Source organism: Pelodiscus sinensis, chromosome 2, assembly GCF_049634645.1.
Source record: "Pelodiscus sinensis isolate JC-2024 chromosome 2, ASM4963464v1, whole genome shotgun sequence".
Classification (NCBI taxonomy): domain Eukaryota; kingdom Metazoa; phylum Chordata; order Testudines; family Trionychidae; genus Pelodiscus; species Pelodiscus sinensis.
In genome coordinates, this window is record NC_134712.1 from 85439003 (window position 1) to 85454554 (window position 15552).

General features: G+C 42.8%; 1 protein-coding gene across 2 annotated transcripts in view; it reads left to right on the plus strand.

Moving 5' to 3' along the window:
- RAB31 (RAB31, member RAS oncogene family) overlaps positions 1-15552 on the plus strand; it is a 79669-nt gene that overhangs the window by 25803 nt on the left and 38314 nt on the right. For both annotated transcript variants that reach the window (XM_025181869.2, XM_006117467.4), the window contains exon 2: positions 10094-10173. In XM_025181869.2, coding sequence (XP_025037654.1) covers positions 10094-10173 — 80 coding nt within the window. The remainder of the gene's footprint in view (positions 1-10093; positions 10174-15552) is intronic.

Below are 15552 nucleotides of genomic sequence, written 5' to 3' on the forward strand. Positions count from 1 at the left end.
GATGCTGAATCCAGAAAACCAGCTGAGCACTTTACTATTCTTAGTAAACTCTAGTCTCACAGCATCCATTATAATCCTCATTTAACACATAGGCTATGTCTACACTACAAAGATAAATCGGAAAAAGAAACACAATTTGCGGTATGCACATTGCGTATCTTTTTCTGATTTACTTCTGAAAGAGGCTTTTCTGAAATTTGGCACGTCTATATGGGGCCAAATTTTGGAAAAAAACCCTCTTTTGGAACATCCCTTCTTCCTTGGAAAACGAGGTTCTCAGGGATGCCAAAAAAATGCATCCGCTTTTCTGACATTTTTTTCAGAAAAGTGGATGCATGCCTTGGACATGGCAGAGCTTTTCCAGAAAAGCTCTGCAGTCTAGACATAGCCATAGAGAACTGAAATACAGGAGAGGTTAAAAGCATAGTCATACAGAAACTCCATAGCTGAATCAAGAATTGAACTTCTGTCTTTCAAGTCCCAAGCCACTGACTTAACCACAAGAGCATCCTCCCTACGTGTAGCACAGCTGGATAGATGATGAAGTAGACAAATGTGCTTGAAATCAAGACTTGCTATTTCTATAGGGAAAAGATGTCATCTCACTCTGCAACACGCGAGAGGAGTGAGCTTGGCTTTCTAGCTATTACAGGATACAGAACACCTATCTTAGGCCTGGAATCAGGCCAGCAATTGAAAATGATATATATGTGATTTTACTGTGGAAGAATTGACTTGATCCTTCACAACTTTATTGAATACAGACATAATAGAAGGATTGGGAATGTTATATTATACACTAAAAGACTGTAAACAAAGACGTACAACATATCATGCATGCAGCTGGGAATGTATGCATGGTGCTGATGGATAGACTACAGAAAAAACTGCAGTATTTCTTATTAGGAGTAGGGATATAATAGTATAGTTGATTAACCAATTAACTGATAAGCAAAAGCTTATAGGTTAATGCTATAGACTACGTGCATTTCCCTCCCCCACCCTTGTCAGTAAATTTTTTAGCAGGCTGGCTAGTAGCCCAGCTCAGTTCTGGCTTGCACCAGGTCCAGAACCTACTCTTGCTACGGCTCTGCAATTAAAGTGTATTAGGAGCCAGGCAGGCTGGCTAAGTTCTGGTTCATGCTGGGTCCAGGAGCTCAGACCCACCTTAAACAGGGTTGCTGCCACCCTGTTCTGATGCCTCTTTATCAGAGGCAGCAACACTGGGAAACAGACAGCTAATTCACAAGGGGAGCTGGTTTTTAAACTGGCTCCCCTTGTGGACCAGCTCCAGCCTGATACCCTGCACTGCTGCCTCTGATACAGCAAGGCGTATTATGGAATAGTTGACTGACTGATAAAAATTCATGAGGTTACCTGACTATTCAATTAACCAATATTTAACATCCTTAATCAGGAGATGTTATTGAAAAGGTGAAAGATCCTGCAGAATAAGAACACTGTTGCTGACACAAAATAAAATCTTGATGGCTATGTTTGTACTTTGACCCCAAGGAATTGAATGCCAACATTAAAAGGGAGCATTTTCACATACCAGCTAAACATGAAATCATGGGAGGGAAGGCAGATGCCAAATTTTTCATCATTTTTGTTGTATCAAATGGCTTTTGGCAAATCTCTCTTACATCGGAGAGTACACAACTGTGCATTTAACCGGTCATTAAGCAGGCACTGTTTCCCCTGCCTAGCTTGCAGCCAACTGTGTCAGAGAGCTATGCACCAACTCTTGCACAGCATTGATGGTGTAACACCGTGCCTAATCTCATGCAGTGCTCTAGTTAGCAAGAATATAATGCCAGGCATGTACACGTGCCAGGGATAGCGAATAAAGTGCCAATTCCAGAAGAAGGGACTTTTATTTGGAAGAAATTCTGTCAAAGATGGTTGTTTTTTATAGAGAGGCAAGGACATGCTGAGCAGTTACAGTTTTATGTGAGCTTGTGAGAGATGGCTGTAGAGATAGAGACCCATCCTCCACTGTGGAATGTTGAGATTGCCCTTCTCTCAGGGTATGTCTACACAGCAGCGTTATTTTGGAATAACACCAGTTATTCTGAAATAACGTAGTGTGCATCTACATAGCAAGTCCTTTATTTTGAAATAAATTCGAAATAACGAGCTTCTTATTCCGACTTCTGTAAACCTCATTGTCTGAGGAGTAAGGGAAGTCTGAAGAAGAGTGCCGTGTTTTGAAATATGTGCTGTGTAGATGTGCCCATATTCAAAATAAACTATTTCGACTTAAGCTACGTAATTAGCATAGCTCAAGTTGCGTAGCTTATTTTGAGTTTAGCCCTGCTATGTAGACGTGCCCTCAAAATCAGAGAGAGGAGGTGCTGCTCAGTGAGTAGATGATTCGTGTCTGTTTCACTCAAGACACTCAGAAATCAAATAACCTTCTCTGGAAAGAGCACCACATATACCCCGTCAATGATGTCCTTTGCATCCAGCCTGACCCAGATGGGGAAAAAAGAACGTTTACAAAATAATCCCCTCGCTTTGAAATATATATTCTTTTGACTGTGGAAGCAAAGAGTTTGAGCACCTGAGCATAGGTTCTCCTTATGATGGTTTGCCCAGCTTAAGGGCATAGACTGCTCTTGCCTTCATGAGTCAGAAGTGAAAGTCATCGTAAACTGCTCTTGGATTTTCACCTGCCCATTTAATATGTAGTGGAATTTGCTGATTTGGCACATTGCAGATGGAGACACTTTAAATCCAGCACAAGCTATTTTTAATGCTCACTAAGCACTGCTGCTAATGACCACAGTCTCTCTGAGATGGTTCCACAACACACACGAATTGGTCTCTTGGAGGGTGGTAGATCGTGCCTCCAGCAGAACTTTCAGACCAGCCTGTAAAACAAAATTGCTTGTGGACAGACAGAGGCTGTGTCTAAGGCTAGCACAAGTTTACTGGGCAGGATCGTTCTTGGATTAAAAAATTGTGGTCAGGAGTCTATAGTGCCTAACTCTTTGGCTATGTCTAGACTGGCATGATTTTCCGGAAATGCTTTTAATGGAAAAGTTTTCCGTTAAAAGCATTTTCGGAAAAGCGTGTCTAGATTGGCAGGACTCTTTTCCGGAAAAGCACTTTTTGCGGAAAAGCTTCCGTGGCCAATCTAGACGCGCTTTTCCGCAAAAAAACCCCGATCGTCATTTTCGCGATCGGGGCTTTTTTGCGGAAAACACTACTGTGCTGTCTACACTGGCCCTTTTCCGGAACAGTTTTCCAGAAAAAGACTTTTGCCCGAACGGGAGCAGCATAGTTTTTCTGGAAAAGCACTGATGATTTTACATTAGATCGTCAGTGCTTTTCCAGAAATTCAAGCGGCCAGTGTAGACAGCTGGCAAGTTTTTCCGGAAAAGCTGCTGATTTTCTGGAATAACTTGCCAGTGTAGACACAGCCTTTATGTATCTTTACACAACTGATAAACATCCTCTGTCAGGTTCAAATGCTCTTCAAGCTGCCCACCAGAGCCTTTCAAAATGGCTGCAGGAGCACAAGTGGATTAGTACAACTTGGAAAAAATGGCAGTGCTTGCCCGCTCATCTGGGTAACAATTAACATTACGGCTAATGTCAGGTGCAGAGTGCTAGGACAGGCAGAAAATGGAAAGGCTTTATTATCATTTGGGAATGGGAGTCAGACAGTACAGCAGCAGCTGCATGAGCGAACAGGTAGCAGTGTTCCCGACACTCTCCTCAGCTGCTGTTTGAGATGGATGGGCATCTTTGCAAACAGGAATCAGAGTGAGTGGCTCAAGGCTGCTATGTGCCAGACACTGGATAGGAAACTGTGTTCCATATGGAACCAGCCCTGACCAGAGCTTAAAATGTGTTTCTGGAAAAGTCAGCTAACTCTTTCTGATGCAGTATAGCAATTTGCTTCATTGTAGCTAATAAGCTGCTAATCAGCCACCAATATGAGTGTGATTGCACTCTACATAGTTACATCTAGTGTGAATTTTTATATGCCAGGGGCCATTAAAATGCTGCCAAGAGCTAATGGGAATGGCTTAGGGGTTATAATAGAAGCTATAAATCACAGGCTAAAGTACAGCCAAATTCCACAGTGGAAAGAGCAGATATTTTGATGTGCAAAAGCTCAACTGCCAAGTCTGGTCTAGATGTATTATGCAACAGCATCTGGTAGGGCAGCTAGAATGAAAGGCCTTTTTGCATTTCCATTTTTTAAAAAACTAACCAATTATTTTTTCAGAAGGTTAAATTCTGTCCTTCCAGATTGTAAGCTTGGCATATGGGTTGCCTGTCCAGAGGCAGATTTTGTTCCCATTTAAAAATCATTTAAATTGTTTTGAAATTATGGGTGACAAAAAAGAGATTTTTTCTTCTGACAGTTTCAGATTTTTTAATATTTGCTACATGTAAGTAAAGTCTTACATAAACTGATGAAATTTTACCACTTAAAAAAAGAGAGGGCCAACACTCCATTTCTGTCATATTGATAAATGGAGCTCAACTGATGTGACAGAGAATTTGGCTCAAGCAATTTATAGCAGGAGTGGCCAACCCACTACAGTTGAAAAGCCAAAATAGTGGTGAAACAGCGCAAAGAGCTGAGGGAAAAAAGTTGTTGAGAAAAAAAAAAAGCCCCGGATGCTGCATTTGGTCAAGCAAAAAAACCCAAACCAAAACAGAAACAGGTTGCCCCTTTCAGAGTTGCAGGTGCGGGAGCCGCAATTTTTTCTTTGAAGAGCCGCAGTAGCCTGTGGATGAACCTGCCCACCCCATTACCAAGGGGCCTCAGAGGGCGATGTGCTGGCCGCTTCTGGGAGCAGCATGAGGCCAAGGCGGGCAGGGAACTTGCCTTAGCGTTGATGTGCTGCCACCCAGGAGCTGCCTGAGGTAAGCACTGCATGGCTGGAATCCGCACCCCTCATTCCCTCCTGCATCCTAACTCTGTGCCACCGCCCTGAGCCCCCTCCTACACCCAAACTCACACCCAGAGCCCTAATCCCTTCCATATCCCAAACCCTTGCCCCTTCCCAGTGAAAGTGTATGAAGGTGGGGAGAGAAATGACAGACGGAGAGGGGATGGAGTAATTGGGGGTGGGGCTTCAGAAAAGAGTAGGGCAGGAGTGGGACAAAGGGATTTGGATTTGGGTGATTAGATAGTTGGCAACCCTAGAGTCAACTCTTGCTTAGACTACAACTTTAGGATGTAGAAAGTGCATTTACAATGGGCGATGGACAGTGTTCCCTTTAAGCTGTGGGGCAGCAAAGCTTCACAAGTGATTAATCAGCCCCGCCCAGTCATTCAGCTCCCAGTGGGCCCTGTGGTCCAGCCCCCATCTGGCTGCAGAAAGGGCTGGTGGCTGCCCCCCTCCTGCTATGGCACAAGTAGGTGGAGAGGCCACGATCTGGTGGACAGAGGAGAGCTGGCGAGTGTAGCGAGCAGGGGGCAGAGCCCCCTAGTTTTGTATAAAATTAAAACTGGCCTGTCTCATCAGAGTTCCAGACCCATTTTACTGAGGGAGATTAGGATAAAAATCTGAACTCTGGGTTCTTTTCCCTTTGAACATGTAGAGAGGTTCACTTGATGCTATGGACTGTCTTCCTTCTCCTGTTTGCTGAGCTTTGTACATCTCAGGTTGTACCGATATGGATGTGTTTATCCTGAGTTGACTAGTGATGACTAAGTATTGTGAAAAAGAACAAGGTGGAAAGCAAAACATATCACTAGTCCCATTAGCTATATCTACTTGCTAAAGCATAACTTGGTTAAAATGAGAGTATATAAATTTGTGCATACACCCCAGGCATGCGTAAAATATCCCTTTAATCTGAACTGACTTTATGTATTGGATCCCTTGTCATATGGAGTTATATATATTATTTGTGATTATTTTAAAGAAAAAAATTCCTCCCCTTCATCGCTCCTCTATTTGTACAAGGATGATGACTTTTGGGTAATTAGACTACATTCCTTAGAGTGCAGCTTGATTCCTGCTATCAGATGCTCAGCTGCTGTAAATTGTCCTAGCTTCATCCAAGTCAATCGAGGTATGGCTGCTTACACCAGCTGAGGATCTGCCATCTGGCATGTGTGGTATGTTGAATATGTATATCAGCACAGTCTAACTAAAACAAAAGACCAGATTTTATGAGATACAAATTGGTCAAGCGCAGAGCTTGGGATTCAAAAATAACTAGATAAATTCATGGAGGTCAGGTCCAGCAATACTTACAAATCAGGATGGGTAGGAATGGTGTCCCTAGGCTCTGTTTGTCAGAGGCTGGAAATGCATGACAGAAGAGGGATCACTTCGTAATTACCTGTTCTGTTCACTCCTTCTGGGGCATCTGGCATTGGCCACTGTCAGAGGACAGGATACTGGACTGGATGGACCTTTGGTTTGACCCAGTGTGGCCGTTCTTGTATACTTATGTTCAGTGAACTGAAGATTAAGGTTGTTGGACGCTGGTGTTACCAGCCTGAACAAATCCGGTCTTTCCCTGGTGGCAAGACAAGGAACTTCATCAGATTTGAGGGAACAAGGCTTATGGACAGCCGAGAATACAGCAGAGCAAAATACTAAAGCAGATGGTAGCAAAAGTATTTTCTGCAGCTCTAGTATTTAGGCTATTTTAATGGAATGCACATATTGCTAGCCAGTAAGCTGCAGATGCCATCACAAACTGTTGCTCCTTCCACCTGCTTCGTTGCAACTGTCCTCTCTCCTGTGGCCTCGGCAAGCTTTGTCTGAAAGGGATGGTACTTGGTCCTTCTGTGAAGACAGGGGACTGGACTGGATGACCTTTCAAGGTCCCTTCCAGTTCTAGGAGATAGGCAATCTCCATTAATTTAAAGGCAATAGCTACTCTGTTTAGTAAACTTTGACTCTGTTTTGCAATAAACTATTTCTACTGTTTTCCTAAGCATTGTATGGAAAGTTCACACATCCCAATCTGCTTCCAAGTTGCAACAGAGTGGGAGGGTGACCCGTTTGACAGGTACATGAGAATATATTAAAATTGTCCAAATAGTTTTAAAACTAACTATGGAATGATGATCAGCATTTTATTCCCTTCTCCCACAAATGCTGCTCTAAATATATTCTGAGGGCTAGTCGAAGCAGTCACATGGGTACAGACTGAGAGCGAGTGCCTTTAAGCTGGAGGCTACTTAATTGCAGGCTGGGTGGCTGGCACATATCTAAGTTTAGCTGCAATTGCTGTGAAGGATGTAAGAGAAATAGAAACCACTAAAGCTTAGTTATTGTAAATGTCTGAGGAGGGGGAAAAAATCTAAAAGTTTAAAGTTGATAAAGATTTTGTATTTTCTAGAAAAATGAGGTGAGCTCCAAACTCAGCTTGTACATTCCCCAGTCCTGCCAAAGACCAAACCCCTCTTTTTTGGTGAGCTGTAATTGCACTTGCCACTGGCCTATAAAGGCAGCTGGAAATAAATACGTATGGCACTGGGGTGGCATCAGGTCCCTGAGATCATGTCTAATTTTAACCTCTGGAGAGGAAACAACTTAGCCACGAAAGGGAAATGTAATTCTTCCGAGCTTGTTTTGCTTTTCTAAATCACAGTTAAAATCTGGAATAATAATTTTATTATTCAGTGTTACCTCAGAGGACTTCTTAAAATGGGTTGCACTATCCTGGGTTTGATGACTATGCACGAACATCAGATGGAATTGATAAAGAAGGTGAATTTTGGGAATAGTAGCAGTGGTTGTTGAGGCTATTGATTGGAATTTGCTAGGCTGGTTTTCAATACTGTTGCTCTCTTTTGAACTTTGTGTATCGATTGCACATTGCAGATAAACAACCAGCTGCACTGAGTTATTGTACTTGGAAGCAGACCAAGTAAGGACAGCCTGGAATTAGAGATGAGAGTATAAATTATGGTTTTCCAATATGCAAAGTTGGAAACTTTATTAGTATAGTTTTATTTAAACAAGAGGGAGGGAATCTAAATACTTGGATTTTTTTTCCATCTTTGAAAAAGAAGATAAAGGTTGGCAAAAATGATTACAGAAAAAAACAGGCAAAGTTTTGCATAATTATTTGTATGGTACCATTAGTATTGCCCTGGCTCAGTTTGAAAACCTGTCAATTATAAAATACTAGTGTGTGAGGCTGACGGTTGATCAGGCAAAGTCATTCTAGATGTGTAGATTACACTTATAAGAAGGTTCAAGAAATTAAATATATGTAATATCATTTTTTATTAATGTGCTTGCAAAAGGGACGTAAAAGAAATGTTTTAAATTTGTAGGATTTCAACTTCAAACATTATTAATTTTATTGAATAATTACTATTGATTGTAAATTTGAATCAGAAACTCATAAAGCTTCCATTACTCTTTCCATAACTAATTTGAATTATTTTGTGATTTGTAAGAGTAAAAATTTTCTTTTTACTAAAATGACAGTTGAGTAGGCGACTTGATTTTAATTTTGTTAGCAAATATTTTATTAACTCTAATTATAATAGGCATGACTTTTTTCTAAGGAAAACAGAAATAATTATTTAAAACTTTCAGCATATTCCAGTGTAAAAAATAGTGCATTCAACTAATTTAAGTGGCAGTATTGTTTATGCAAAATCTGGTATCTGTTAGTTAATTGCGAAGCATGACTTTATTTTGCACAAACAAATCCACAAACAAAAAAACTCTTCAAAATATATAATAGATATAAAATGGTTTTAGAAATCTGGACACAAATTTTTATTGATCATGAGATTGATTCATTTCCAGTGCAATCAGCGGGAGTCTTCCCACAGACATTTAATTAGTTGGATTGGGCCTTCACTCTCATTGTTAATGTCCGTTTATTAAAAAGATAATTGATATCTTTCCAACCTCTAGAAGCGGCCCTGTACAGTTCTACTGGATCTTAATGAACCCCCACTATTGAACCACTCTGTGGAGTGGTCAAGAAGTATTGGAAAATGCAATTTTGGCAGGAAGAATTGCTGTGGTATAATGCAAGGAACTTCTTTCCTTCCCTGTTTTATCCACAGGTTCTGAATATGCTGTGTATGCAGTACTCCTAGTACAGGTTGAAACTCTCTAAACTGGGACTCTCTGGTCTAGCCCCTGGTGGAAGTCTGACGGCTTGGAGCCCTATGGCCAGCAGAGCAGCAGGCTGTTGGCAGCAAGCTGCCCTGCGGGGCTGGGAAGTCCGGTGAGGCTGGCAGGGCAGTGGTGCTGGTGGCAGGGTGGGGGACCTAGCCGAGGGGCCAGTGGTTGGGCCTGGGCTGGTGGGACCACTGGCAGGGAGGCCAAAAATTACCTTCCCTGGTCTAGCAAAATCCCTCATCTGGGACCGGTAAGGTCCCGAGGGTGCTGGACCAGGGAGGTTCAACCTGTATTTATTGCTACTGACTGGTAAGAATGAGACTAGTACCAGTAAAGAAAACAGGCAGTGCACTTGTCCTTCTGTTTTTTATAAATACATTGTTTCATAGATTCCATAACGCATCCTACCAGTGTATTTCTAGAGGATTATTTCATATATTGGGTGGTTAAAGTCACTCAGTTCTTGGCATCATATACCATGAACGCTGAGAAAGGCACTTATTCGTTTCATAATAAAAAGATTTTATGTTAGCTATTTATTTTGGAAACATATGTACTTGGGCAATAACAAACTCCCAAAAAACTAATTGGCTGAAAGTTGGTTTTGCTCAGCAAAGTAACTATGGATTTTAACATGCAGGTTTTTTATTTTATTTTGAATAAGTAAATAGTTATATTTAAACTTTCATAATCAGTGACATATTATGAATGGTAATGTAATACCCCCTCCAAAAGAGTTGTGAAGTTGTAAAAGGATGGAATTTTAGAAAGGCAGAAGAGTTAAATGAATAACACCAGTTATGACAGTGACACAAAAATAATGAATGAACTGTTTTCTTTTTTAACACTTAACCTGCTCCACTTGCCTGGAGATTAAGTTTGTACTTTTTTGTTGAAAAAATAGACTCATAATTCATATTCATAATTCATAACTCATCCGATCAATGAATTTTTCTACTGAAGTTTAGGTATTTATACCTTGTGAATATATTCTTGGTTTTTCATTGCAGGATACTGGGGTTGGGAAATCGAGTATAGTTTGTCGTTTCGTCCAGGATCATTTTGATCACAATATCAGCCCTACTATTGGGTAAGTACCCTGTATAATCTTTTTTTTAAGTGCTTCACTGCTACCAAAATCATCTTATTATTTCTACCACAAGGGTCTTCTCTCCCCCATATTCAAGACTGCGAAACTCACCCACATTTTCCCCTCACTTCTTTGATGCCCTGTTCTGCTCTTCATATTCCAAGTAAACAAGTAAACTTCTCTTTCTCTTTTTTTCATTTTCTCATCTCACTCTCTGTTCATGTCATTGTTTCCATTTATAATGACCTCTCAATTAATATTCACCATGCTTCTTTCTTCCCAACAGCTAATCAGTCTCTTGGTTTGTGAAGCTGTCATAAACACTCAGCACGACTCTGTGTTTTGTATTGTACAGACTCATAACTCTAGACTGGAGGCTCTTTACCCTCTAAGCTCCGACTACAATTATGGCATAATATAAACAGTGCTAGCTTTAAGTCTGCTTGCTGGGTGATGATGACAGGCCACTAAATGTCCCTTTCAGTGTGCTAAGTGGCCAGGAAACCTGAGTAAGTCAGGACCAGATTATGCAGTTCTCATGGAAAGCAGGATGGGATTTAAGGCCAAATTCTCTTTTTATAACTAAACTAGAAGGCTTACCCAGCATTGTTCAGGTCCTTCAGGACAGGGGACTGGAGGTGTGGGGAGTGCAGGAGTCAGGGCAGGAGCTCGGGGATTTTGGGAGCTCAGGGCAGAGGGCTGGAGATGTGCTGAGTGCAGGAGTCAGGGCTAGGGGGTGAAGAAGGGCTCAGGGCAGAGTTCTGGGGATGTGAGGGCTGCTGGAGTCAGGGTTCGGGGATGAGGATGGGCTTAGGGTGGGGATCTTGGGGTGTAGTGGAGTGCAGGACTCAGGGTTGGGGAGTGAGGAGAGGATTGGAGTGTGAGAGGATGCAGGAGCCAGCAAAGGCCATGCTGGTCAGGTGGCAGCCCCCTGGGACTGGCCGCAGCAGAAGCCATGCTGCCCAGGCAGATACTCCCCAGGACTGGCTGTGGCAAGAGCTGTGCTGGCTGGAGGGCAGGTGGGTAGTTTACCTCTACTCCTGCCACCTGCTGCCCCAATGGAATTATAGCTGTCTTGGTTCTTGTCTCTGACCCCTTGTTGCACCCTGTGGTCATTACACAGTATAACTATCCCTTCTAGTGGCCCCCTCCCTTTCCATTTATGAGAAACAGTTGCATTCCAGGGATGTCCCATTCTCTTGGCACAACCAAACCCTGTACCTAGCTTTAAGTTATGATAAGAGGAAGTTGCATACCAAATTTGGCGGTCCGAGCTCTTACTGTTTAGGGGGAGTTCTTGAACAAACAGATGGACAGACAGACTTGTTCAGAAACAATCTCAAATATATAGTAGCTTTTGCACTTACATAAATGAACAGAACCTGAGCCATTGTTTCCTATTCTAGGAGCCATGGACCCAATAAATTCATATAAATTAGTTTCTCTTGTGGTAAGTAATCCTCTTCTTCATGGTGGTGTCTATCCCCTCACTAATAGCCTCTTAGTTCCCTCTACTGAACTGTGTAAGTTTCCTTTTTACCTCTCAAGAGTTTCTAGTTTTAAATGAGGTCTTGGACTATGCAGTATTGATGTAAGTCTCAAAATATAGGACTAAATTCTGCCTGGACATAAATGTGTTCAGTTTCCATTGAAGTCCATAGGATTTGTGCTTACTTAACTCCAGGACTGAATCTGAACTTTTGAATTAAGAAACCATGATCTATTCTAAATGAAGTTCGCCAACACATATACAACAAAGGAATGGAATTAAGAATTTAACTTGTGAAGGATTCCACAGAGTTCCAAGGCCTGGTCTACTCTAAAAGGGGACATTGAAGCAAGATACACAATTCCAACTACATTAATTAGGTAGCTGGAGTCGACGTACCTTGTTTCACATTTCCCCACCATCCCCACAGCAGGAGACCAATGGGAGCAAATGCTCCTGTTGGCTTCCCTTACTCCCTGCACAAGCAGGAGTACCTGCAGCTGGCGGGTGTGCCCTCTGAGTTCAATTTAGTGAGGCTTAACTGGACTTGCTAAATCAAACTCTGAAAGAGGGATTGTAGTAGTGGCAATTTTCCATTTAGTATGGAAAAAATTTTCCACTTAGGTATAGGTACTGCTAGACAAGGTATAAGTATTAAAGTGCCTGTTTCCACATGCAGCAAAGCTTTTTTTATGCTTGAGGGAATTCTGCACCAAAAAATTTAAAATTTGGTGCACAGTATTTTAAAATTCTGCAAATGTTTATCAATAAATAATCATGGAGGCCCCAACATGGCAGTGGGGAGCACAGGCCACAGGCTGCTTGAAGGTGGGAGATCACCCTGCAACCACGCTCTCCTGAGAAATGGACTTGGCGGTGAGACTGCTCCCAACCTGACAGGCCACAAGGGCCATTCCAGGGCCCTGCCCCTCAGCATCAGGCATGCTAGGTGTGCTAGGTGTGAGCAGGCAGCTCAGCCCAGCAGGATCCAAGTATAGAGGGGTCAGTGTGGGAGGATACAGGTGTGGCATGGGAGGGCTCTGTGTGGGGCAACCTGAGCGCAGACAACTCATTCGGTGGGGCAAGGTGTGTGTCTGTGTGGGGATCTTGATGCAGAGGGGTACACTGAGGGGTTCCAGATGCCAGAACAATGGGACTCTGCAGGGGGAATCAGGTGCAGATGGCTGGGGCTCAGCAGAGGGATCTGGTTGTGAGAGAAGGGCTTAGCTGAGGGGGGCTCAGTAGGAGGGTTCAGGTGCAGCTGGGTGGTGCTCAGTGGGGTGTGGGTCTAGGTGTGGGGAGTTAATGGAGTGATCCAGGTGCAAAGGAGGTGGGGCTGATTGGGTTAGGGGTTTAAATCTGGGGGAGGGGGAGTATGGTCTGGGTGAAGAGGGTAAGGCTCCAGGCATGGTGGTTCAGCTGCAGTGTATTTGGGAGGAAAAGTTCTGGGTGCAGGGAAGAGGGCTGAGGCTTGGCAGGGTGTCTGGATGCACAGGGATTTGGTGGATGTGAGATCAGCTCCCCATCGGGTGACCAGTGTTCCCTCTACTTTTTCCCACTCCTGAGTAGAATGAATAAGTAGGAATAAGAGATCCTCCGGAAAAGGGCTTTATTCCGGAGGATCGCGCCAGTCTAGACGCTTTTTTCCGGCTTTTCCCCAAGCCGGAATAAAAGCGGCGGACATGTTTATTTAAATCCGCGGGGGATATTTAAATCCCCCGCGGATTTCCCTATCCTGACTTACCTGCTTTGCATGACTATTCCGTTTTATGGGGCCAGTGTAGACGTAGCCATAGTGTTGAAATTAATGGGAACATGAATAATCTTTTGGTTCTAAACCATTATCAGTACTTTATCAGAGTAAAGACATCCCACCCATATGAAAAGAAAATATAATTTTTCATAACTATCGTGTTGAGGGGAAACAGACTTTATATATATAATTTTTAAAAGATACACTTTGGCATAGTGGGTTAAATATTCCTAATATGTATTGTTACTTCATGTTTTCTGAGTAGGACAACTATGACGTAGATAATGTTTTTTTGCCAGATGAACTAATGTTCTTCTTTGAGAGATGTCCCCAGAAGTGCTCCACTTTAGATTGGTGCACTGCCACTGAGTCTTCAACTGGAGTCTTCAGAGCAGTGTCCCTGTCCACAGTCGTGTGCTCCCAGTTTGCAGGTGTTGTGCATGTATGAACCCCCCAAGTTTCTTCTCTACCACTTCTGGCCAGAGATGGCACTTGGAAGTGTTTCTTACCTCATTCCATGTTTTAGATAAGTAATTCCCCTTTCAACCTGTTTTTATTCCCCAGTTAGTTAGTTGCTTAGCAGTTCACGGTTTATAGTTATTTTTTCTTTAAAAACCCCCAACAAAACAGACATCCCCTCCCCCTAGTTTTTCTCACAGTTAATCCCTTCCTTTGGTTTAGCTAGATAGCTGGTGTCATGCCTGGCTCACTGGGTTTTAAGCGCTGCTTCACATTCAGAGACCTCATTCTGATGTCTGATGGACACACACAATGTGTCCGATGCCTCAGCAAGGCACATGTTTCTCAAAAGTGCCCTCATTGTGCGATGTTAAAATCCAGAGCTCGGCAAGACAGAGATTTGCGGCTCAAACTCATTCTCCTTGAGAAATCATTAAGACAACCACAGCAATACATGCAACATAGAGACCTCTTGGTTTCCTCTACTTTTAACTTACCCTTTCTCAATACCGACAGTTCTCCTGGTACACTGGCACCACAATCAACTATGTTACCTGTGCAGTAACTGACGTTCTTCGAGATGCGTGTCCTCTTAGGCAGGGCTCGACAAATCCGTGTATCTACTTGCCCATGGCGAGTAGATTTCAGCTGGTCTCCCCTTTTTGTGGCGGCGCGCGCATGCGCACTGCGGGTCTGGCGCATGCGCGGTGCGGGGCTGGCAAGTGGATTTCGCCGTGTTTTGTTGAGCCCTGCTCATAGGTGCTCCGTGACCCTCCCTTTCTTTCCTCTGCTTCAGAATTCTGGCCTCCTTAAGGGGTCTCGTTCTGGGTCAGAGAAGGAACTGGGGGGGAAGGGGTTACACATGCACGATGCCTGGAAACTAGGAGCGCGCATATGCGGATGCGCACATGCGCGGCCCCAGGGACACTATTCTGAAGACTCCGATTGAAGGCTTGGCGGTGGCACACCAACCTAATGTGGAGCACCCACAGGGACACTCATCTCGAAGAACATCAGTTACTGCACAGGTGAGTAACCTCCTCTTTTAAGTTCATATTTCTAATATCCTGTAGTTGCTGGTGTTCTGAACTTCCTGTTTTCAAAGCTGTGAAGTGTTGCATAATATGGAGAGCAAAAGAATGATAGCTGGACATATACTCCCTCAAAATAACCAAAGAAAATACTGCTCTTCCTGTGTTACTTAATCTTTTTGTATCCTGTGCAACACAGTTTGAATTGAGCAATTTACAGATGACTATCCAGGGAACCTTCGTGTAGCTTTCCCAGAAAATGTTTTGAAAACACACGCCATGTGGTGTAATCCAGTGTATTTCTAATGCAAAACACATTCTCTCTTGTGCTTCTTTATACGTCAGGGATGAAAGTTATTTTTGCAGGAATGGTTCAGTCGTGTCTAGAAAGAAACACAGTTCTACCAAAGCCTGGGCAATCTCCTTCAGACTTCCTTAACTTCAAGCTCTGTTGTACAGAGCAAACCTATAAATGTCTAGCATTCTTTTGGAAAGGGATACAGTTTTGAAAATCCACTACAGTTTTGAAAAAATCACATTTCCCTCTGAAAAAATTTGTACCTTTTATTTTTACAAGTAAAAACTAAGATGACTATGTCCAAGATTGGGGTTGGGTGGGAACTTTTTAATTTGTCTACTTTCTACTT